Here is a 26,550-nt window from a genome sequence, read left to right on the forward strand (position 1 = left end):
TAGATTTGAACTGAACTTTAAGGGAGGGGCAATAGACTCAACAGCTGCATATCCCAAGTGTATTCCAGTTTAACTCCCAGCCTGGTGCATCTGTGATTATCTTTAGTCTGAAAATCAGTTGCCTAATCTCATTACAGACTCTTGTTGAAAGACAGCCATGACCTCTCAGTTCTAATAATTCTAGAATTACCAGCAGATTATGCTCCTTCATTTATTCTTATACATACCCAGCTAATCCCAAAAGTCCTGGCAACTCCTCTTTATCTTTGATCTGCCCATACTGAATCTAGCCTCTGCTTACTTCACTCTCTCAATATTCCAGTCTTTTCATCTTTCAGATCCCTTAAGTGCCTTGAAGTGTTTGACCTAAAATGCCACCACCCTCCCTGAAATACTTTGTCTTTGCAATGCTGAAATTTTTGTAGTATTTTATATAAGTTGAATAGTGTGGTCCTCATTAACAAAGAAACTACCTTAAGATTCAAGACCTCTAGCATGATCAAAGGAAGGCTCTTTTTTCATTTCCCATAACTCCAACTTCGAAAAGCAGGGGGGAAATGCAAGATAAAAGCCATGATGTGACGTGCTCTGGAATATTTAATTTTTTTCTCCAAAGGATGATAGTTATATTCAAGTGTCTGATGGATATATGAGGTACTTCCTATTTTCATCTCCCTTTAGTTCATCCAGTGATTTTTTTAATGTCAGGTGAGACCTGTAGCCTATAGAACAAAACCACTTTGATAATAGATATTTAAAATTCTTTTTTTACCAAATATTGGCAAATTTAATCATGGCATTTGTAAAGATTGTATAGGATGCTGGCCATGTTTACACTGCAGACATTCTGCCACACTGTTGGAGAAGGGGTACTTTGTTAAGAGCTACTCTGTGGGAATTAGATTCTTATGGATTTTGCTAAATGCTATGCTTTCCTTTGTAAATATTCTTTAAGTATTTCAATTAAATGGTGATTTCTTTTAAAAATCAGCAATAACAAATGTGTAACAGAAGCCAAGTATTACAGAATTCATAATCTTTAACAAATACTTTCAAAGCCTTTTCATATTTATTTAACATATAATTGCTATTTAATTTAATCTAGATTAAATGGTTGCTTGAAACCTATAATTTAGGTTCTTGAATCTCTTTTTACAGTAGGAAAAATGAGAAAGCCTCAGTTTTGCCCAGAGGGTAGATCCTTATCTTTTAAAATCAGGTATTTTTGTCTTGAAATTAAAAACCTAGGTCATTTGGGAAATGGAATTCCAAGGATTGTTTTTAGCAATGAATCACATGTCCTCATATTCCTTAGAGAATTATTTGATTTCCTACCATTTAACAAACCTTTAAAATTTAGCTGAAACTTATGATGAATTATCATCTGTCTTGTTTACAGGCATCTGTTTGTAAAAATATGTACAGTGAGACTCAGTAGTGGGGGTTTTGTTGTTGTTTGTTTTTGAAGAAAAGACCAGATTACTTTTGGTACTACGTGTTCGGTACTGTGCTGGTTGAAAACATCAATATAAAAAAAATAGGCATGAAATAACTGCAAGGACAAGTAGGACAAACTACTGAATCAACTTTTTGGCAATAGTCCGTCGCTCTAAGTGTTGCCATGTCTGTCATCTGAGCAGAATTTCGGGGATGCTGCCATGAATTAAGGCTACACTAAAGTCGAATGGAAAGCTTAGTTCCACAGGTTGGTTTGAAAGACAGTTATGTGTTTTTTGGCGGGGACAGCAGGGGACAAGTTAGTGGCGGTAAAATATTTCTTTTTAAATTGACGATATCAGAAAATCAAATGGACTTTTTTCCTGAAAATTAGCCTTTATGAATATACGTAAAAGCTTGAGTAAGAAGAAGGGGTTATTAAAATTTGATGATTGATAGACACAATTGGTGCTATGACTATAGCACTATCACATTTAACTAGCACTTCAGTATTATTTGGATTTCAACACAAGCAAGTGGTATGAAGGATAAGTCCCAGCTTCACCAAACCAGTTTCTTATTATAGCTTTGCCATTGATTGTGTTGCTTGGGCAAATTAATTTCTTTATAACTTATTCTCCCTTTGGGGCAGTTGTGTGATGAACAAATGATATAATACTGCATTTGAAATATATAACATGGTGCCTCATGATGTTAGCTGTCACTAACATTAGTTTATAAGTGATCTAAGGGTAAGGACTGTGTTTTTTGTGCTCAAAACTATATCCTCATTAGCATGGTTCCTGTAACATAGCACCTTCTCAACAAATATTTCTGAAATGAATTTATCAGCTCCAGTTATTTTATTGAATCTTCTTGAAGGCATACATTCTAGTTTCACTTTGTATAAAAGTAAATTAATGAAAATCCTTACAAATATTTTACTGTATAAAAAGCAGTCTATGACAGGAAGGACTTTACTTTTCTCTTTGTTCTCTTGTATTTGTTTGAACCTGATCTTCTTCCACAGACTCCTCCTCACCAGTCTTTGAAAATGACGTTCTATTTATACTGGTCATACTATTTTTAAAAAAACATTCTTAGAGAAAGGAAAATAGTTAATCTATAGTACATATATCTTAAGAGCATAACATTTTTCAATCCCTTGCTTTTCTTTACTTTTCTACAAAAAAAAAAACTGCCCTCCAATACAAGCATGCCTCATTTAGTTGTGCTTCTCTTTATTGTACTTACCAGATAATGTGAAATTTCAGATTGAGGATTTGTGACAACCAGTGGCAAGCAAGTCTATTGACATTATTTTTTCAACAGTGTTTGTTTCATGTCTCTGTGTCACATTTAAGTAATTTTTGTAGTATTTCAAGCTTTTCATTATTATTATATTATGTATTTCCATGGTAAGAGGTCTTTGAGGTTACTGTTGTAATTGTTGTGGGGTACCATGAACTGAGCCTATATAAAATGGTGGCTAACTTAATCAGTAAATGTGGAGTGTGCTCTAGCCACGGCCATTACCCCATCTTTCTCCATCTCCTCAAATCTCTCTTTTCTTTGAAATACAAAAACTATTGAAATTAGACCAATTAATAACACTACAATGGCCTCTGAGTTTTCAAGTGAAAGGAAGTTACCCATCTTTCACTTTAAATAAAAAACTAGATATGATTAAGCATAATGAGGAAGGCATGTTGAAAGCCAAGATACATCAAAAGTTAGGCTCTTGCACCAAACTGTTGTCCAAGTTGTGAATGCAGAGGACAAGTTCTTGAAGGAAATTAAAACTGCTACTCCACTGAGCACATGAATGATGAGAAAGTGAAACAGGCTTATTGCTGATACGGAGGATGATTCGGTGATCTGGATAGAAGATCACACCAGCCACAACACTCCCTTAAGCCAAAGCCTAACCCACAGCAAAGCTCTAACTCTCTTCAATACTGTGAAGGCTAAGGGAAGTGAAGAAGCTACAGAAAAAAGTTTGAAGCTAGCATAGGTTGGTTCCTGAGGTTTAAGGAAAGAAGCCATCTCTGTAACATAAAAGTACAAGGTAAAGCAGCAAGTGCTGATGTGGAAGCTGCAGCAACTCATCCAGATGATGTAGCTCAGATAATTAATGAAGGTGGCCACCCTAAGCGATAGGTTTCCATGTACACAAAACAGCCTTCCATTGGAGGACGATGCCACCTAGGACTTTCATAGCTGAAGAGGAGAAATCAGTGCCTGGCTTCAAATCTTCAAAGGACAGGCTGACCCTCTGGTTAGGGGATCATGCAGCTGCTGACTTTAAGTTGGAGCCAGGGCCCATTTACCATTCTGAAAATCCTGGGGCCCTTAAGAATTATGCTAAATCTACTTTGCCTGGGCTCTATAAATGGAATAACAAAGCCTGGCTGACAGCACATCTGTCTACAACATGGTTTACTGAATGTTGTAAGCCCACTGTTGAGACTTAGTGTTCAGAAGATGAGATTCCTTTCAAAATATATGACTGCTCATTGACAGTGCACCTGGTCACCCCAGAGTTCTGATGGGAACGTACAATGAGAGGAATGTTGTTTTCGTGGCTGCTAACACAGCATCCATTCTGCAGTCCATGGATCAAGGAGTCATTTTCCACTTTCAAGTCTACTTATTTAAGAAATTCCTTTCATAAGGCAGTGGCCGCTGCAGATAGTGATTCCTCTTATGGGTCTGGCCAGAGTCCACTGAAAGCCTTCTGGAAAAGATGCACCACTCTAGATGCCATTAAGAACATTGTGAGTCATGGGAGGAGGTCAAAGTATCAGCGTGCATAGGAGTTGGGAAGACGTGGATTCCAGCCCTCATGGATGACTTGGAGGGGTTCACAACGTCAGTGGAGAAAGTACCTGCGGATGTGGTGGAAATAGTAAGAGAACTAGTATTAGAAGTGGAACCTGAGATGTGACCAGATTGCTGCAACCTCATGTAAAACTTGAATGGATGAGGAATTCCTTTCCATGGATGAGCAAAGAAAGTTGTTTCTTGAGAAGGAATTGACTCCTGGGGAGGATGCTGTGAAGATCATTGAAATGACAACAAAGGATTTAGACTATTGCATAAACGTAATTGGTAAAATAGCAGCAGAGTTTGAGAGGCTTGACTCCAGTTATGAAAGAACCCGGTTCGTTAGGTAACATGCTATCAGATACCACATGCTACAGAGAAATCCATTTAGAAAAGTAAAAGTCCACTGATGGGGCAAATTTTATGGTTGTCTAAAACCTTTGGCAGCCACCACCCCAGTCAGTCAGCAGCCATCAGTGTCCAGGCAGGACTCTCCACCAGCAAAAAAGGAATGCCTTGCTGAAAGCCCAGATGGTCATTAATTTTTTTTGGGTGATGAAATATTTTTAATTAGGGTATGTACATTGTCTTTTATACATAATACTATTGCACACTTAATTAACTAGTTGTAATGTAAGCACCACTTTTATATGTTCTGGTAAACCAAGAAATTCTATTTGACTAGTTTCATTGAGATATTCACTTTATTGTAGTGTTCTGTAACCAAACCCACAATATCTCTGAGGTATGCCTGTTTCATTGTGAGCTCTGAATCCACAACATTGGGTATTATGTTCTAAGAGCAGGGATTTCAGAGTCAGAGGATTCAACTTTAACTCTGCTGTTCTACCTTGGACAGTGTACCTGATCTCTCTGTTTTCTCATCTACAGTGACACTAATGGTAATAACTTATTTGTGTGTGTGTATGTTTGGTTTGTCAGGGGTGGGGGGCCTATGGTAGGGGTTGAACATTAATTAAGTTTTAAAGTGTTGGGATGCCTGGATGCCTCAGTCAGTTAAGCGACTAACTTTGGCCCATGTTACAATTTCACAGCTCATGAGTTTGAGCCCCACATGGGGCTCTGTGCTGACAGCTCAGAGCCTGGAGCCTGCTTCAGATTCTGTATCTCCCTCTGTCTCTGACCCTCCCCTGCTCACGCTGTCTCTCTCTCAGAAATAAATAAAAACATTAAAAAAAATTTAAAGTGTTTAGCACAGAGACTGTACTGCTGTAAGTTTTATGTAAATTAGCTATTATCACACATTCAGCCAATGTGCTTTATGTCTCTCTACTATTTATGTATCAGTTATTTAATTAACCTAATGACAATGCCCAACACTCTACCGCACAGTGGTTATAGCAACCCACGGTCCCTGTTTGTACCCTGGTACGGTGAACTCACAAATTAAGGAGTATATAGAAAGAAAGAAATATGAGAAGGCACATAGGAATAATTCTTCATTGCACAGTGGTTTTAGGATGTTGCTTATGTTGTATTTAAAGGATGAGTAGGAACTGACTTAATAAGGACAGCATATTTCATCAGCAGAAGGTCATATTTGTGGGCACTGTTTGATTCATCAAACTGTGTAGATAGTAATCTCTAAGTCAAGGGAAGACTAAATATGGGCGAGTGGCAGAAGTTGGAACTGGAGAAATCATGTCTTGAAGGCTTTGAATTTAATCCTGAAAGGTGTAAAAAGTCAATGACAGGTGGTTAGGTGGCTGGTGTTTTGAGCTCACTGCTGTATGTGAGTGAGCCTACAGTTTTCTCCTGGCATGCTTGCTTATTTCTATGCTCAGAGTCTTCTCCCAACTTGTACACTCTTTCAGCCATATAAGACCTCCCAGAGTTCCTTGAATATAAGATATTAATTAGAAAAGCCTTGCAATGTCCAACCAGATATGGCCAATGATCACGTCTCTTTAACAGAGCCCTTGATTCTGTAGAAGAGTTTACAATTCTACAAATCTCCCTGCTTGAGTAAGTTATGTCAGTTACATAAACTCAGGCTTATCCAGGAGTGCGACTTCCTGTCTTTTAAACAGAGTGACCTACAGATTTGGGCTTTGGTTCAGGGTAATAGGACAACCAGCAGCATTGACTTTATTTGACTTTATTTGAAGTCAAAACTGAAAATTTCTCACAGCCTTATTGTTTCTCAATAACCCACCTTCCCCAGATACGGTGAACAGTTTGCTCAGGCATTGCCAAGGTACTTTTTTTATACCTCAGTGTAGTGGCACATGGTACTTAATGGAAAAAATGAGTGGGAAATAGTGATGACAGTTGAATACTTTGAGTGCATGGTAACATCCATTGGTTCCTTAATCTTCTAAGTGAAAAGTAAACATTTTTTTTAGTTGTTTGGGGTTTTTTTTTCACTTATTTTAAATAGGCAGTGATATCAGTGGATAAGACTTCAGACTCTAAAGCCTGAATTGAGTCCTAACATTACTATATTGTAGTTGTGTGGCCTTGGGAAAGTTATTCAACTTCTCTTTGTTTGCTCCTCTATAGAAAGTTTGATATTCTCTGTAGCTACCTAATGAGGTTGGTATGAAGACTGAATGAAATATGTCTACAAAGTCCAAGGACCTGGCATAGAATAAATGTTTTAGAATTTCTAATTGTTGTAATTTCCCTATAGTTTCATCTTTCCTTATACTCTCAATTTACCTCATAAATTAGAATTACATTAGTTTTTCTTAGACCTGCAGTATATTCAGGGATATGTGAAAACTTAGTAGCTTAAAACACCATCTATTTATTGTCTCATGGTTCTGTAGGTCACAAGTCTGGGGAGACTCAGTTGAGTCCTCTGCTTCAGCTCTCACAAAACTGATATATTAGCCAAGCTGACTCCTTATTCTGAAAGTTCTAAGGAACAATCCTCTTCTGAGTTCATTCAGGTTGCTGGCTGAAATTCAGTCCCATACAGTTATAGGACTGAGGTTCTCATTTCCTTTCTGGCTACAAGTTACCAACATTCCTTCTTACATGACCCCAGCCATTTTCAATCTATTAATGGTACATCAAGTCCTTCTTATGCTTCACATATTGCCAGGGTCCTCTTATGGGACCAGCTGAAGAAAACTATTTGCTTTTAAAGGGTTCATATGATTAGGTTATATACATCCACCCTCTTTCTGCTCAACACTGTCCCAAATTTCCCTTTTGGTTTGTTTATTCAGATTAAAAATTCTTTTTGCCATACTACAGGAGTACATAATATGCATAGGTTCTACCCACGCTTAAGGAGAAGGGAATTATACAAGGGCAAGACTTATTAGAGTCATTGAGGATCATTCTGAGTATTCTGACTACCTTACTAATTTAAATACAATCAAGTAAACTTGAATATGTTTATTCAAACTTCACTCATTGTATCAATAAACACTTACTGAACACCTACCATGTACCAAGATGTATGTTATATTTGAAAGTATTAATCAATTCTTGGCAATTTACTATTTCAAAATAGATTTTTTAAAAAGCAGGATTATCTGAAAATATTGGTTCCTGTTCACCAAACTTACTTTTCTACTCTCCATTTTGCTTTCTGAAACTACAGTGTGTATGATCCTGTGTCAACATAATTGGGTATTCTAGAACTAGGTTTACTAATTGAATAACTACGTAAATGAAAAGAATGATACCGTCTATAATATATTGCCTATTTATCTAATAGACCTTTTAAATCATTAAGAGGGCTGATGACCTGAGGGGAGGAAGACATAGTTACTGATACTGCCTGTGTGTCAAGTACTGGATAAATGCATTTTACAGACATTATTTTACAGAAACTAACCAATGTTACTATTCCTGTGCCAGAAATGGGAAGCTGAAGCAAAGATATAGAAATGTCTAAGACTTTAAATGTTTGAGTATGTCCTCTATTATCCTGAGTTTCCTCTAAGCAGATGTGTATCTTCCATCTATTACACTTTATAAAAAATGTTGTTTATTTTACAACAATCCTCTTTCTCGATAATAAATTTTATTTATCTGTGTAAGTGTCCCTTATATTCTAGTTCCTTGGAGGCAGGAACTATGTCTTACTCATCTCTTTCCCTAGCTATTATTAAAGTATGTGCTCAGTAAATACTGGTTGAATATGAGTAGTGCAAACTACTATAATGGGATCATCATTGCTTAGCATGAGTCTGTTCTGCTCTTACTCTGTCCCACTTAGCCAATTATGCATGAGCATCCATGAGAGAATAGATCCCATGTGTTTGATGCATTATTGAAAACAGAAGTAAAAACTAGTGATTGGCAAATCAAATTGCACTTGGGACTTGGCAAAAAAAATGTTGAGGGGTAGAAAGGAATGGTCTTATAATGTCTAAAAGCGTTTTCTAGGACTTTTTTTTTCCTCGCTCGTTTTATATTTGTGTATGTTAAGGGAAATTTAATTCACATGTTTCTGGTTTGTTTACACTTAACACACCAAATCAATGATTTGTAAAAGCAATTTGGTGTCTAGGAACTCTTTCTAAAGTTCCTTTTGAACTGGAAATCATGTCTGAAAAAATATGAGCAGTATTAATATCTCTTTAGTTGGCTGGATGGTAAGAAATGCACTCACTGAGAGCTTTGGGTTCTCACCCCAACTATATTGTTAACTGTTTGCCTTTATAATTCACCTTCTTGGATACTAGTTCCCTCATCCTTAAAATGAAAAGATTGGAATATATAATCTTAAAATTCACTTCTAGATCTAAAATACCTTAAATAAATCTTTTATTAAAATATACAGGGGCGCCTGGGTGGCTCAGTCGGTTAAGCGTCCGACTTCGCTCAGGTCATGATCTCACGGTTCGTGGGTTTGAGACCCGCGTCGGGCTCTGTGCTGACAGCCAGCTCAGAGCCTGGAGCCTGCTTCGGATTCTGTGTCTCCCTCTCTCTCTGACCCTCCCCTGTTCACTCTGTCTCTCTCTCTCTCTCTCAGAAATAAATAAAACATTAAAAAATTAAAAAAAAAAATACATTAAAACTGCTATATGCCAGGCTCTGTTGATATACCATGCTTTTTTTTTTGAGGTTCCTTTTTATGATTTAGATATTCATTTCAAATATGTAAGGCAGAATACTTAATCCTTAGTTATATTTACAAGTGAAAAAACTCAGAATCACATATCTATTTGAAGTATCAGATTTACATATAAAACTGTGGAACATATTAGGAATTTAGTAAATAATTGTTGATTTGTAAGTGGATCATAGAGAGATGGATGGATGGATAGATGGATACAAGGGAGGGAGGGAGGAAGGAGAGAGGGAGGGAGGAAAGAAGGGAGGAAGGAAGGAAGGAAGGAAGGAAGGAAGGAAGGAAGGAAGGAGGGAGGGAGGGAGGGAGGGAGGGAAGGAGGGAAGGAAGGAGGGAAGGAGGGAAGGATAGTCAAAATACCAGTCATCTTTCTTGCAATCTTACTCTCAGGAATTCTTCAGGGTAAATATAAATTTAATTTTTCAGGAATAATGGCACCGAATTCTGTTGTCTAAGACTTTAAGATACAAACCAACTATTCATTTGTTTCCAAAAGAGGCCGAGAATGTAAGTTCACCTCCTGGAGCATCACTGAAGGGAACACTAAAGAGATTTTTACTATAGTTGAAAGTACCTTCTTTAAAACATATGCAGTATTTATAGGGCTGTTTAGAATAAGCCAACTGAAAGATTTAATGATAATAATCTCCATATTCCTTCTAAAATTGATTTCCGGTTTCAGTGAACTTGGAAAGAGGCCTAGGACATCAAATAAATAAAGATACTAATATGAAATGAATCTTCAGAATATGTTCATAAATTTACATTTTAAGCATGACCAAAATATATATATATTTGCCCATTATTAAGGTGATACTTCAGTGAAAAATTTTCATTTGCATGAAATAAACCTTTTTGGCTACAGATGAAAGGATTTTATGGTAGCGACAATGGTTTTGTGAGTTAAATGATCCCAACATCATCAGGAACGAATCACAAGTGCCTACCATATGAATTACAGCACCATGAGTCTTAAAAAGGTATTTCTGTGGAAAGCATTCTTCCCATCTGTAACAATCAGATTCTGCTTTGAAGTTCTGCTAGAGAGTCTTACAATACATGAGACAGCCACATGCTACCCAAACTTCTCTCTCAACTTGAGTTTGACTGCATTTTCCCAAGGAACAACATGGCAACTTAATGATGAAGGGGTTTAGAGAGAAAAATGGCTACAGCTTTTGTAATTATACTTCACTGTATGTGCATTCTCCAGTGATCCTTTCTGAATACAACTATAGAAATTTTTCCAGTGGATGCGCAAAATTAAATTTCACATTAAAATGAGACAAAAATATGTATTCTTTGATCTCTCCTATATTGAATCTACAGTGAAGTCTTCACAAATATTTCTGGCCCAAATGAAACCAACCTGTTAAAAATGAGTAAATTACTACTGAGACTTTTTAACTATATCAGAAGAGTTACAAAAATGATATAAATCAATAACATATTCGGTGTCAGTATTTAGACAGTGTCACACTGCTGATTTTCACTCCACCACCTCTCCTGAATGGGTTTGGGAATGAGGATTGCCTCTGTCATCCTGTTTTCTTTTCTTTTCTTGTCTTGTCTTGTCTTTTCGTTTACTTTGTTTTTCTTTTCTTTTACTTTATTTTTCTTTTCTTTTGTTTTTGCTTGAAGCTTTCTTCAACAGACAGAAAATAATAGTGAAGAAACACTTGTAATGAAAGAAAGACTGACATAAGCAAAGTCAAGAGATTAATGTGAGTGGAAGTAAAATAACTTGTTTAATCGCTTTGTGTCTGTTTCTGTATTAACCAAATTAATCATGACCCAGGTACCTTCTCTGGCAGTTGGTTGCTGATTCTTAAATCTATAATCTATTACAGGATGGCCAAATAGCAATAGTAACTAAATTGTAGGTTAGAGAGAAGTCCCTCTTCAATGTACAATAGAATTTTCTCAGTCCTAGCTTGCCTAAAGAATTCTAATTCAACCATTTTTGTAATTTCATAGTAGGAACAGGATACCTGGGAATGTCTCTCATTTCCCTGGGCTTCTATAATAATGTTTCAGTTATCCACAATAGGCATTGCTGAATATACCTAGGTTCTAAAAGAATGAAGTTTTTAGAGTTTGGGAATGTTGTTCCCATTTTGCCTTTAGATGTTTTACTACTTACGTTCTATCTCATCTCTGATAAAAAAGAAAACTTAGCAATAAAAAAAAAAAAACAGGCCTCTTTCCATCATAAATAAATACAGTATAACACTAGCGTCAAATAAGTGCTAGTATGTGGTGGTCATTTTAACCACACAAGAGGATACTATTTGCAAAAAACTGAAAACCTAGTAACAACTTAAATATCTAAAAACAGAATTGGTTGGTATAGTAATACATTTAAAATAACATTGTAGAGGACTGCAGAAATGTTTCTCACTATTGATATTTGTAAATGTAAGTTAAAAAATTATAACATGATCCTGTTTTTTTGTAAAATACACAAAACAACATACATGAGATAAATTGGTATCTTTGATAGAACTATGGATTTATTATTATATAAATTATAGTTATTTTACTACTGTTAATTTTAATTTTTATTAAATACTAGACAATACATTTGTATAATATATAACTACACATATCTTTATTATATATTATACAATTTATTTTATTTACTCTATTCATTATTTTCTATTCTGAATTTTCTACAATGAATATGTGTTTGCTTTTTAAAACGGGTTTTTTTAATGAAAATTAAAATAAAACTAGTTAGTGTTGTTTCCTTTCACAGCCACTATTCTCTGGTAACTATTCGGGGAACATCAGAGCAAGTGTTAGAGACCTACCATTTAGAAGGATGAAATCCCTTTTTGTCCTGTGACTTGGTTATTAAGTACCTATCTAAAGTTTAATTGTTGAACCTTATTTGAGCAACTTTTCATTGCAAACAACTTTTCTGAACTAGGAAAACTACTGACACAGTACGATTTTGACCATAAGTAACACCCCATAGAATATCAAGAAACCAAATAGAAACTGATCATTTGAACCACTAACATATTTACAGCTTGCTTAATAATTCTTTTCAAAAGCAAAAATTAAATTTGCTTCTACTAAATCAATAGAACTAAACAGAAGGTTTCTAACTGAAAATGCCCTTCCAGTTCTCTTGCTCAGTGGTGTCTCAGTCTTGGTACTCACAACACAGTCAGCTGTGTTTGGTCAGGAAAAGAAATGACAAGTTACAATGTAGCTTCCTTCTCATGCTTGTAATTTAATGCTGATTCAATTAAATTAATTTGATACTCTTTAAAATAACCAGGCTGCACACAGGATTCTTTAGTGTAGTAGTAGTGGCAGCAGGAGTATATTAGTGTTAGTATCTTATTAATGCCTCATTCTGGAATTTCTTCTCAAAAGAGTTTAAGGTGCCAAATTTCACTTTGAAAAAAAAGTATTTCTTAGAGAATTCCATCCTAGTCAATGCAATAAAGTAGTAGGGAGGACTGCCAAGTCTGATTTTCAGGGAATATATACCAATTTCAGTGACTAACCTGGGCCTGCCCATCTTGCTAGCCACAGGTTCCTAAGGTCTATTCACACCTTCCCCCCCCAAAAAAAAAAAAAATCCAGAAGCTAAAGACATATATGGACCCTAAGAATTCACTTCCATCACCATATCTGGTGATTGCTTGAGCCCAAGATGCACCATGTTATAGAGATGTGTTTTTCCACTTGATCACTTTTTTCCCACAAGGCCTCACACTCAGGACATTCTAACCACCTTGAAAAAAATTTGTGGGCTATGGTTTCTGCTATAATTTTTCAACTACTCAGGCTAAGTTTGTTGTAACAAGCAGGATGAGCTTTTGTGCCTTTTGTGAAGATATGAGTGAAAACTATTAAATGCAGCTTGCAATTATGCCTATTAAAAATGTTAAACACAATACACACACACACACACGTGCGCGCACGCACATGTGTGCCACTGAAACTTTCATCTCACTTGTCCTAAAAAATAACACCTTGACATTAACAGCCATCCTTGGTTTCTTAAATACCTCATATATACATACAGCAGTAATGGACACAGTAGAACTCAGGCTAACAAAGCTAAACAGTTCTACTTAATTCTTTACTTTGATTGAAAGAGAGGCCACAGGCCTTGTAGAAATTCATTTCTTTATTTATCTTGAATATTTTGTGCATGCTTAACTCAAAAGTTCTGCCGCTTCAATATGTGGTTCAAAATCACATGGGTAACATGTGAATGGAAATAAAGCCTGTAGGTAAAAGAAAAAGGAATTTGGATAGAGATCAAAGATTAGTTTCATTCCATTCTTTCCTTCCACTTTTTACTATCCCATCTAAAGTTGGTATTTTATGGGACTTTTTTTTTTTATTTCCAGGAGAAAAAGTGAACTTAAATCAGATTTGAGATTTTCTCTCCTTCTCTCTCTTTTTTCCAAATCCATGTGATTTTATCTGCTCAGTAATGACTTTAGATAATTCTCAATTGTTAGGAACCTTTAGTATGAAAGATAGGGCATACTGGCTTGATTTATTATTATGTGTTTTTATGCTCTCACTGTAGCCCTAGGTTAGGTTATAGGAAAAGCTGTTCTGAATACTTAACAATATCATTAGCAGAAATATTTGCCTATTTGCCTGTATATATTATGAGTATCCCTTGCTTTTTTATTTTCTTTTTTTTTTTTTGCATTATATGTGTTCTTTATTCTGACTTAACTTGAAACTCTTTTTTTAAAGTGTGCAAAATATCAGTTTATTCTTTCATTCTCCAATGTGAAATTCTTTTTTTTTTTTTTTTACAAATAGTTTATTGACAAGTTGGTTTCCATATAACACCCAGTGCTCATCCCCCACAAGTGCCCCCCTCCGTGCCCATCCCCCCTGCCCCCCCACATTCATCAGTCCTCAGTTTTTGTCAGCATTCAAGAGTCTCTCATGGTTTGCCTCTCCCCCTTTCCCCCACTATTTCCCCCTTCCACTCCCCCAGAGGGAAGCCCAGTTATAGCAAATATACCACACTACTATTGCAAGATGTTAGTAATAGAGGAAATGATAGCAAGGAGGTAGGATGGTATAGGTGAACACTCTGTACTTTCTGCTCAACTTTTCTTTAAACCCAAACTGCTTTAAAAAAATAAAGTCTGTTAATTATTAAAAATATAATTGATTTAAAACTAAAATTTTAGGGACGCTTGGGTGGTTCAGTCGATTGAACATTCGACTTCAGCTCAGGTCATGATCTCACAGTTCGTGGGTTCGAGCCCAACATTGGGCTCTGTGCTGACAGCTTACTCAGAGCCTGGAGCCTGCTCCAGATTCTTTGTCTCCTTCTCTCTCTGCCCCTCCCCTATTTGTTTCTCTCTGTCTCTAAAAAATAAACAAAAACAAAAAAAATTTTTAAACTAAAATTTTATTCCTTACAAGTCCTTAAAGCAAATTTTAAAGATGAAATGCCATATTGAACATATGGTTTTATTTCTTTTCACTTATCTTATTTTTTTTTTTGCAATTGTCCTTGAAATTGGACAGGTTGGATACAATGTTACAGTTTTTTAATGTTGAATGAGAGACAGATTTGACATTATGAGAGTCTACACATCCCGAAACACTTCATGAAAATATCAAAACTACTTTTTAAAATTATGAATGATTTCCAAAAAAGATGAAGGAAGGTGAGCAAATCCTGTAGCTATTGGCTATCCCAAATTCTCCAGCTGGATAGAGTTTGAACATTAGTAGACTACTACATACTGGAAAAGGGAGTCAAAGTCTTGGGCCCATGAAGGGAGAGGTTTTTATTGGAAAGGTATCATAAAAGAAGGTATGAGAAAGGGCAAACTCTAAGAAAAAGGGTAAATAGAAGAGGAAATTCTGATGAATAAAACTATAAGTCTATCTTAGTTAGGACTATAATGGAGGAAGTTTCAAAAGAAATAAAGAGGGGTATAAAAACTAATATTTTTCCATGAGAACTTGCACATTTTGGGGTCCACATCTACAATAGCTATGCATTAAAAACAGAAGCCCTGCAATCTAAGAATTTAAAACTGATCCTAGCAGGTAGTACCCCAGCCATCCAGTAGAAGCAAAATCACACTCAACCCAGGTTTCAAAAATAAACATCAAATTCAATTCAGGCTTCAAAAACTTCTCACATAGGAAGTTCCAATGTATATGGATTAAAAAAAAATACTCAAAAAACAGAAGAGAAAGAGAATTAAGATATCATGAAGATGAATCAGCGGAAACAATAAGTAGTAAGACTAGGCCTTAAAGACTTTGAATAACACATGCAGAATATATAATAATGATAATAATAATGGGTAAAGTAATAGAAGGAAGAAATGAGCAAAGAGTAGGAAACTATAAAAATAACTAAGAGGTTATGAAATCTATCCAAATAGAACGTCTGAAATTGAACAGCAAAATCACTGAAACGAAAATACCAATATAAATGTTAAACAGGATTAGACACCTCTGGAGAAAGAAAGGCTATAAGGTATATCTAAAATTAAAATACATATAATGCAGGACAGAAAGAGATATAAAATATATGAAAGAAACCTTATGAGACATTGAGGATATAATGACAGTGATCACATATATCTAATTGTAATTCCAAAATAGGGATAATAAATAAACAACATTTTTTAAATAAATTTGAACACTTAAAGAAAACTTTTTAGAAAAATAACTTATGAAGACATAGAAAGCATGAGTAGCCCTATAATCAGTAAAGAAGTTTCTTCAGTAGTTAAAAATCTTCCTCAAAGAAAACACAAAACTCAAATGGTTCTACAGAAGATTTCTACCCAACTTATTAGAATGAGATCATGGACAAGGGGGGTCCCAACCACATCAAAATTCATCATGGTCAATACAGGAATGGAAAATTGCATATTAACCCCATTCATGAACATAGGTGAGAAAATCTTAAACAAATCATTAGCAAAACAAGTCCAGCTATGTACAAAAAAGATAATTACATCATAACCAAGTTTATTTTGCTTTATAAATTTAGTGATGGCTTAATATTAATAGTATTAATGTTATAACACTACAAAATCGTAGGAGAAAAAACATCTCATTATGGTGTAAATAATTACACTTAACATCTATTTATAATAAAAACTTAAATTCAAAGTAGAAATAGAAAGGTCCTTGCTAAAACTGAATGAAACCACAATAAGATGTGATGATTCATTCACTTCCTTGGCAAATTATACCAAATGTTGGCAAAGATGTGACTGAACTGGAATTCTTATATACACTGGTTCTCAGAGTGGGGGTTGAGTATATAATTTTACAAATAATCTGGTTATTCTTTAGCAGATTTTAAGCCATAGAGATTTTACTCCACTCTTGTATACATGAACCACAAGAGTGATATTCATGGAGATATTGTTTGTAATAATAAATCACTGGGGTGCTGTAATAACAAAATTCAAATATCTGTCATCAGGAGATTGGGTAAATGAATTCTTATATACCCATAATATTACCTACTGGACAATAAAGAACTGTAGCTATATTTATCTACAGAGATGAGCTAACAGGATATTGTATGAAAAGACCAAGTTGTGAAAATAGAAAAACACTTTTATAAAGTAAAAAAAATCTTTTTTAAACATACACACAAAAAAAGCAAAGGAAATATCAATACAAATAAGTGGTTCTGATTTCCCAGAGGAGGAGGCATGTTAATAGAAGTACACAAGAAGCTTCAAAAGTATTACTAACATTATTTTCCGTAAATTGGAAAGTGAGTGAACAGATGTTTCACACATAATTATACTTTATAATATATAGAGATGTTATTTATTCTTTTACATTTATTAACTCTTTCATAATCAAAGGAATGTCTATAAAATTTAATGTGATAGTTAATTTGAAGTGATATGTAAGAAATTTCCTTTTATAGTAAAGTAAAAGCAGATGATGGAACAATAAACAAAAGTCCAGAAAATAAGATTGTTGACCTTATTTACACTTGCCAAATGCTATTCAAGATTTTTATTCAGATACATATGGAATGTGTTGTGAAAGCAGTACTGTGCACTGGTGAGGAACCAGACTGATTGAGGTAAATTTTGGTTGTGGTACTTTCTAGCTGTGGAATCTTGGATTTTGATTCCCTCATATGTAAAATATAGATAATAATAACACCTAACTTATCAAATTATTATAAGTAGTAAATGAGTTAGCCCATGGAAAGTGCTGCGAAACGACATACACAGAATAAATGCTCAGTCAATATTAGATTCTAGTAATATTCTTTTTTGAGTTAATACTTTGAAATGTTTGTGTTATGGTAGGCTTTGGTCATTTGACGAAGCAATTGATGACGTTGGCTGATGGACATGTGGTGTTGGCTCTAGAAGGAGGACATGATCTCACAGCCATCTGCGATGCATCTGAAGCCTGTGTAAATGCTCTTCTAGGAAATGAGGTAAAAATAATTAAAAGTATCCTAGGGTAGGGGTAAAGGACTAGGAATGCATGCAGACATATTTTTAATTTTTTTAATCTCAGGTAATCAGAAAGTACAATGTTGCTCTTACAATTTTAAGAAGGTAAACTTTCAAAAGTTTACATGTACTCCTGTTATATGGTATAACTTCTGTCCGGTTAATTCACATGGCTCTTCCATCAATCAGATTCCATCAATCAGTTATTTGCAAGCTCAATAAATAAGTAAAAATAGGGGCACCTGGGTGGCTCAGTTGGCTGAGCGTCCAACTTTAGCTCAGGTCGTGATCTCATGGTTTGTGGGTTTGAGCCTCACTTTGGGCTCTATGCTGACAGCTCAGAGCCTGGAGATGTTTTGGATTCTACATTTTTCTCTCTCTCTACCCCTTCCTCACTCATGCTCTGACTCTCTCTCTCTCTGTCTCTCTCTCTCTTTTTCTGTCTCAAAAACACTTAAACATTAAAAAAAATTAAAGTAAAAATAACCCTTGGGTAGGGAAATGCTTTGTATACTGACCCAGTTAATATTTACTGAAAAACAAATAACTCAAAGAAAATTTCTCTTGAAGTTTTCCATAGGATTATGTTAGTTCAAGTGAGAAAATAAAGCTTTTAAATTTTTTTCAGCTTTATTTAGCTGAAAATTGTCAAAATTGTAATGCATTTAAAGTATACAACGTGATGACTCGATATATGTATACGTCGTGAAGCGATTCCCTCCGTGAAATTAATTTAACACATGCATTACCTCACATACTTACTTTTTGTTTTTGTTTTCTTGGTGAGAACACTGAAGTTCTACTTTCTTAGCAAATTTTAATTATATAATACATTACTATGAACTGTAATCATCATGTAATACAGTAGATCCTCAGTCCTTTCTCATCTCATAACTGAAAGTTTAAAACCTTTTACTAACCTCTTCCTGTTCTCTCCACCCCTCCAGCCCCTGGCAACCACTGTTCTACTCTGACCCTGTGGGCTCAACTACTTTTTTGGGGTGGGGGGAGATCTATGTAAGTGATACCATACAAGGTTTTTTTCTCCATCCAACTTATTTCACCTAGTGTAATGCCCTCCAGTTTTATCCATGTTGTAAAAAATGACAAAAAATTGTCTTCTTTTTAAAAAATTAAATAATAATCTATTGTATATAGAACATACATAATAAATGCCACGTTTTCTTTTTCCACTAATCTGTTTATGGACATTAAGGTTGTTTTTATGCCTTGACTATTGTTAAATAATTCCACATTAAATATTGGAGTAGTGATTTTATTTCTTTTGGATATATACTCAGCAGTGAGTTTGCTGGATCATGTGGTAGTTTTAGTTTCTTGAAGAATCTCCTCCTACTGTTTCCCATAGTGACTGTACATCTTACCTTCCCAACAACAGTGCACAGAGGTTCTCTGTTCTTTACATCCTCATCAGCATTAACTCTTTTCTTTTTGTTAATTCATGAGGTAATATCTCATTGTGGTTTTGATTTGCATTTTCCTGATGATTACTATTGAGCACCTCTTCATGTACATGTTGGCCATTTATTTATATGCCTTCTTTGGAAAAACCATCTACTAGCATCCTTTCCCCATTTTAGATGATTTATTTGGGGTTTTGACTTTGTTTTTGTTTTTTTTAATATTGACTTGTATAAGTTCTTTGTTTATTTTAGATATTAACCTTTTATTGGGCACCATGGGCACATGGTGTGCAAATATTTTCTCGCATTCCATAGGTTACCTTTTCATTTTATTCACCCTTACTGAGCAGAAGCTTTTCAACTTTTACTTCCTTCTGTTGCCTTTACTTTTGATGTCAGATCCAAAAAAGCCATTACCAAGTCCACCGTCAAGGAGATTACCCCACGTTTTCTCCCAAGAGTTTTATCGTTTCACGTCTTACGTTTAAGTTTTTAATTGATTTTAAATTGATTTTATGTATGATATAAGATAGGGGTCCTGTTTTATTCTTTTGTGTATGGCCATTCAGTTTTACCAACACCATATATTGAAAAGACTATTCCTTTCCCACTGTATATTCCTAGATCTTTTGTTAAAGATCAATTTACCATGTGCATGACTTTACTTTGGGCCCTCTCTTCTGTTCCATTAATCTGTGTGTCTGTTTCTAATGCTAGTAGCATTGATTACTTACAGTATACTTGAAATTAAGAAGTGTAATGACTCCAGCATTATTATTATTTCTCAAGATTTCTTCATCTGTTTGGGGTCTTTGTGACTTCATATGAGTTTTAGGACTTTTTTTTTTCTATTACTGTAAAGAATGCCTTTCTATAAGGATTTCGTGGAATCTATAGATTGCTTTGGGCAATATGAACATTTTAATAATATTAACTCTTCTCATCCATGAGCATGGGATATCTTTCCATTTATTTGTGTTTTCTTCAATTTCTTTCATCAATATCTTACAGTTTTTGATGTATAGACCTTTAACTTCCGTGGATACATTTATCTCTGTTTTATTATTTATGATACCATCATAAATGGGACTGTTGTATGTCTTCTTCAGATAGTTCATTGTTAATATATAGAATCTGATTTTTAATATTGATTTGCATCCTGACACTTTACTGAATTTGTTTATTAATTCTGATAGTTTTGTGGTAGAATGTTTAGGGTTTTCCATATATATTATGTCATCTGTGAGTAGAGACAGTTTTACTTACTCCTTTCCAATTCGGATGCCGTTTATTTCTTTTTCTTGCTTATTTGCTCTAGCTCATAGTTACAATATTATGTTGAATAAAAGTAGCAAAAGTGGGCATCCTTGTCTTTTCTTGATCTTAGAGTGTGATGTTAGCTGTGGGCTTGTTATATATAGCATTTATTATGTTAAGGTATGTTCCTTCTATACTGAATTTATTGAGCATTTTTAATCATGAAAGGATGTTGAATTTTGTTAAATGGTTTCCCTGCATGTATTGAAATGATCATATGACTTTTATCTTTCATTTTGTTACAGTAATGTATGACATTAGTTGATTTATGTATGTTAAGCAGTTCTCAGATCCTGGAGTAAATCCCACCTGATCCTGATGTATGCTCCTTTTAATGTAATGTTGAATTCAGTTTGCTAATATTTTGTTGAGAGTTTTTGCATCTATGTTCATTGAAAATATTGGCCTGTAATTTCTTTCTCTGTAGTGTTCTTTACTGGCTTTGGTATCAGGGAAATGCTGGCCTCCTGAAATGAGTTTAGGCATGTTCCCTCTGAATCAGTTTTTGGATGAGTTTGAGAAGAATTGATATTAGTTCTCTAATATCTGGTATAATGACCTCTTTGTTATCAATGAAGCCAGTCTGATTCTGTATTTTCTTTGTTAGGAGGTTTTTGATTGCTGATTCACTCTCCTTACTAATTATTGGTCTGTTCATATTTTCTGTTTGCTCAGATATCTGTCTTCATGTGTTTTATGTTTCTAGCAATTTATGCATTTCTTCTAGTTATCTAAGTCACTGATGTATAATTGTTCATAGTAGTTTTTATGATCCTTTGGATTTCTGTGTTATCATTTGTCAAGTCTTGCTTTTCAAATCTGATTTTATTAATTGAGACTTTTTTCTTTTTTTCTTATTCTAGTTAAAGATTTATCGATTTTTTATCTTGTCCTAAAACCAGGTTTTAGTTTCATTGACTTATTTCTATTATTTTTTATTCATTTATTTCTACTTTAATCTTTATTATTTCTTTCTTTCTATTAACGAACTTAGTTTATTCTCTTTTTTCTAGTTCCTTGAAGTATAAAGATAGGTTATCTGTTGAGATCTCTCTTTTTTTACTGATGTAATCTTTAGTCATTATAAATATCCCTCTTAGAACTACTTTTGCTATATCCCCTAAGTTTTGGTGTATTGTATTTCCATCTTCTTTTGTCTCAAGATTTTTTTCTTAATTTCTCTCTTGACTTATTTGAACCATTTGTTGTTCAGGAGCATGTGGTTAAATTACCACATATTTTTGAGTTTTCCATTTTTCTTCTCATTGATTTCTAGTTTTATGCCATTGTGGTCAGGAAAGATACTTGGGATGATTTCAGTCTTTTAAAATTTGCTAAGACCTGTTTTATGGCCTAATACATGATTTGTCCTAGAGAATGTTCCATATGTGCTTGAGAAGAATGTATTTGGTGCTGTTTTTGGATAAAATGTTTGTATATAGCTCTTGGGTCCACATGCTCTAAAGTGTAATTTAAGTCCATTGTTTCCTTATTGATTTTCTGTTTGGCTGATCTGCCCATTATTGAGAGTGGGGTATTAAAGTCCCCTAATATCATTGTATTTTCTCCCGTTTCTTTCTTTCCATCTGTTAATATGTGCTTTATAAACTTAGTGCTTCTATGTGACATGCATAAATATTTACAGTTGTTATATACTCTTGATGAATTGACCTTTGTCATCATATAATGACCTTGTCTCTTATTACAGTTTTTAGTTTGCAGTTTATTTTTTTCTGGTGCAAGCAAACTACCCCCGCTTTCTTCTCATTTTCACTGGCATGCAATATCTTCTCTATCTCTTCATCTTCAATCTCTGTGTACTTAAAACCAAAGTGATTGTCTCGTAGGCAGCATATAGTTAGGTCTTATTTGGTGTTTATTCAACCACTCTGTGCTTTTTGATTAATGAATTTGGTCCAATAAATTTAAAGTAGTAATTGATATATACAGGGTTACTATTGCCATCTGTTGTTTTCTGGCAGTTTTGTAGTTCCTTTCTTCTTTTCCTACTGTTTCTTTGTGATTTGATGACTTCCCATACTGGTATGTTTTAATTTCTCACTCTTTGTCTTTTGCATACTTCAGTAGGCTTTTGCTTTGTGGTTACCATGAGGCTTGCAAAACTCTTATACATATAATAGTGTATTTTAAGCTGGTAACATCCTAACTCTAATGTATACAGAAACTCAACATTTTTACACTTCCCTCCCATGATTATGTTTTTGATGTCATAATTTATACCTTTTTGTACTGTGTATTATTTCAAAGTATTGTAGTTATAGCTATTTTAATACTTTTTCTTTTAACCTTTACCCTAGAGTTTTAAGTTATATCCCACTATCATTATAATATTTGAGTATTTTGAATTTAATTATGTGTTTGCCTATATCAGTGAGGTTTATACTTTCATATGTTTTTATGTTACTAATTAGCATTCGTTCATTTCAGCTTGGAAGAACTCCCTTTAACATATCTTGTAAGGACAATCTAGTGGTGATGAATACTCCAGTTTTTGTTTGTCTATAAATTTGTATACTTCAATTCTTAATGACAGTTGTGTTGGGTAGAATATACTTGGTCAGCAGTTTTTTCTTACTGCACTTTGAATATATCACCAAACTCCTTTCTGGTCATTGAGTTTTGTGCTGAAAAATCCACTAATAATCATAATGAGACTCCCTATGTTGACAAGTTGCTTTTCTCTTGCTGTTTTTAAGATTCTCTCTTTGTTTTTAACTTTTGACAACTTCGTATGACTTAGTAGTGGTCTCTTTAGTACCATCTAATTTGATACTCTTTGGGATATCTGTATTTGAATGTCTTTTTCTCTCCCCAGGTAAGGATAGTTTTTAACCACTATTTCTTCAAATAAGCTTTCTGACCCTTTCTCTTCTCCTTATGGAACTCCTATAATGTGTATGTTGATTTACTTGATGGTGTTCCATAAGTCCTTTAAGCTATCTTTACTGTTTTCATTCTTTTTTTCTTTTTGCTGTTTTGACTGGATGAGTTTCACTGACCTATCTTTGAGTTCACTGATCTTTTCTTCCGTTTGAGCTGGTCTCCTCTTGAACAGTTCTTTGAATTTTTCACTTCTATGATCACTTTGTTCATGTGTTGCTCTCCTGACCTCAATTACCATCTTCACAGCTGTTATTTTGAATACTCTGTGGAGTAAATCTTATGTCCATTTCATTAGGATCAGTTTCTGGAGATTTGTCTTCCTTTGTTTAGAATATATCCCATTGTTTCTTCATTTTCCTTAACTCTGTTGGTTTTTGCACATTAGGTAAAACATCCACCTCTCCTAGTCATGGCAAACTGGTCTCTTAATAGGAGATGAATTTCATCAATCAGCTCAGTCCAAGCTCCTGGTTACTTCTTAAGCCTTTGTGATTGTTGAATCCACAGTCTTTGTTGTTAGTGGTTCCCAGCAGTTGAGGGTATGCCAAGATCTGTCAGTGTCCCTAAGGTGAGAATCATAGTCAGCACCTACATTTAGGCTAAATAGAAGCTGGATCCATAGGTAGAAGTTGGGAAATTGTGTAGTCAAACCCCCTCCAGAGAGACACTGTGAAATGAACATTTTTGCTTGCTCCTTCTGTGCAGAGTCATGGGGGTGGAGATGGGCAGTGCTCCTGTGCCTGTTTGAAAACTGCTTCTTTGTTTGCTCTATTCCTGAGAGACTCGTGAACACATGTCCTCTTGGCTATCAGAGCTATGTGATTTAGGGGCCCATTATTTGGGTGAGAGCCATAAAAGTTAGGGTGCTAGATGTGTGAATAGACTCCTTCCAGAGAGATACTGGTTACTTGGTTTTGTTGCTGGAGGGAACCAGAGAGAGAAGTCAGGAAAAATGCCTAACCAGCATTTTTAGGCTCTACAGAGAATCACAGTCAGCACATTGATGCATGCTAATTAGAAGTCAGATTCCTCAGGTAGCAACTTATTAAGTGTGTGGTCAAGATATTTCCAAGGAAAACTGGGAGATGGAGAATTTTTTGCCTGCTCCCTTTGTGCTGAGCCTTGGGGTATAGCTGTTCTCCCACACCTGAGAAATGTTATATGTTTGTCATAATCCTATGGGACTCATAAACACAAGCCCTAATGTTAGCATTCAGAGCTATGTGTTTGGAGACCCCATTCTGTAGGTGGGAACCTTAAAAGTTGGAGTTTTGGATGCATGGTCCAAACAACTCACTTCTCAGGAAGAGCTGGGAGTTGGAGTTCCCTCCCAATTGTATGGTGCTGTGTTGCACAGAGTTTATGGTGAAGGTGTAGCTCAGTCTTTCCTACCCATTTTTACAGGGTATTTTGTCATTTGGTTAATGTATAGGAGTCACTCAGCTAGTGTCTGGATTTCTCTCAGAGGGAATTGTTTCATGTATAGATGTATATTTGATGCATCCATGGAATGATGGGAAATTTAGAAGTCTCCTCTGTCACCATTTGATCTAGAGTTTTAAAAATTTTGACAAAGTTTTTATGTTACCATTTATGAATTCTCTAGGCTAAGAGATAGATATTATTTCCATCATACAGATGGTGATAATGAGTCAAACAGGTTGGAGAAATCCTTTCAAAGTCATGTAGCCAGAATGCATTAAATCCAAAATTTGAACTTGAATTTGCATTGCCAAACATGATTTTTTTCTTTCACATTATGTGACTAAATTGCAACATGTTTTTCTGATTAGTCTGTAGACATCAGATCACATTACCATTAGGTTCACTTGCAGATTATGGCAAACTTTTGAACTAATTAATTGCAAGTCAACAAATACTTCAAAGTTTGTATGTATTCCTTAATGTTACCAATTCTTTTTATTTATAGTGAATGTTTCCAAGTGTTAAGACTGTTTTAGGTTTTACTCTCTTCCCTGAACTTGCAAAATGACTACTTAAGAAATAAACATATACAAAATCATTTTTTAATCTGTCATGTATATTATTTTTAACAGTAACTTATGCTTTTGCCTGTAGTATTTATGAAGGGGAAAAAACTATTTTCTCACCTGCATAATGAACATGTAAGTTTTTTTGTCATCATTATCATACAAGTCTGCAGTGCTTCAGCTCAATCATTGTGACATATTTATTCTGACATATATATTGAGATAAATAGGTACTTTTTTATTTTAAGGAAAATACAGAAAGAAAGATTGAGCACTCTGTAAGTCTTTTCTCTGTTGTATAATTTTAGATAGGACAATAACCCAAAAGATGTAGCTGTCTAATGATTAGTGTTCTTATTAGTGCATGCTATTTCAGATCACATATATTTCAGAGTATCTAAAATTTTCTAAATATTAGAATCATTCTGAGTTTCCTATGAACAAATAGTGTCAAAAATTATGTCGGGTGTTTTGGTGTATATATGGCACTAAAGGAGTTTATCAGTTAATGTTGAGCTGCCCTATGCCTACCAGAAAACATAGTTTGCATATTCACCTATAGTCATAACTTACTTGTTTGATTTTAAATATGGAAACATTTTAGAGAAGCAGACTGGTTTTAATATTTACATTATAAAGGCTTATGCCAGATGTGCAGAAAATCACAGTAGGTTGTGGATTGTGGCTCCATGGATGATTGACCTGCCCAGAAAGAAATGTTACCCAGTTGCAAAAGCCAACTATTTCTCCAACTATGTGAAAGGAAATTATGGATTTCACTGGCTCTCTTTGAGCACATCCATTCAAATGAGATTCTATTTCTATGTGCTGGTAATCGCTATACTTGGCCTACTTTATTCTTCCAAGGGAGGATTACCAATGAGAATGAAATATTTTTTTTTTTTATCTCTTTCTTTAAGAGAGGACTCTTTCAGAACATATTGAAGTCAGTTGTGTGGAGTTACATGGTTTTCTTAATATGTCTGAATTTACTGAAAAGCTAAATGGTATGTTTCGTACCTTCCTTCCACTGCCAGACCTTTTGACAGGGATGTCTATGGTCATTTTATCATATGAGCTATCCCTAGAGATCGAGTAGATTGTTTTCATAGAGCAATTAGTGACAC

The 26,550-nt window shown here is 34.7% G+C and overlaps 1 protein-coding gene across 1 annotated transcript in view; it reads left to right on the top strand.

Moving 5' to 3' along the window:
• Nucleotides 1–26,550, top strand: part of HDAC9 (histone deacetylase 9) — a 718,836-nt gene that overhangs the window by 637,015 nt on the left and 55,271 nt on the right. The window contains exon 23 of the mRNA XM_039220715.1: nt 17,635–17,768. Coding sequence (XP_039076646.1) covers nt 17,635–17,768 — 134 coding nt within the window. The remainder of the gene's footprint in view (nt 1–17,634; nt 17,769–26,550) is intronic.

The sequence above is a fragment of the Hyaena hyaena genome, unplaced genomic scaffold (assembly GCF_003009895.1).
Source record: "Hyaena hyaena isolate Hyena2069 unplaced genomic scaffold, ASM300989v1 scaffold_904, whole genome shotgun sequence".
Classification (NCBI taxonomy): Eukaryota; Metazoa; Chordata; class Mammalia; order Carnivora; family Hyaenidae; genus Hyaena; species Hyaena hyaena.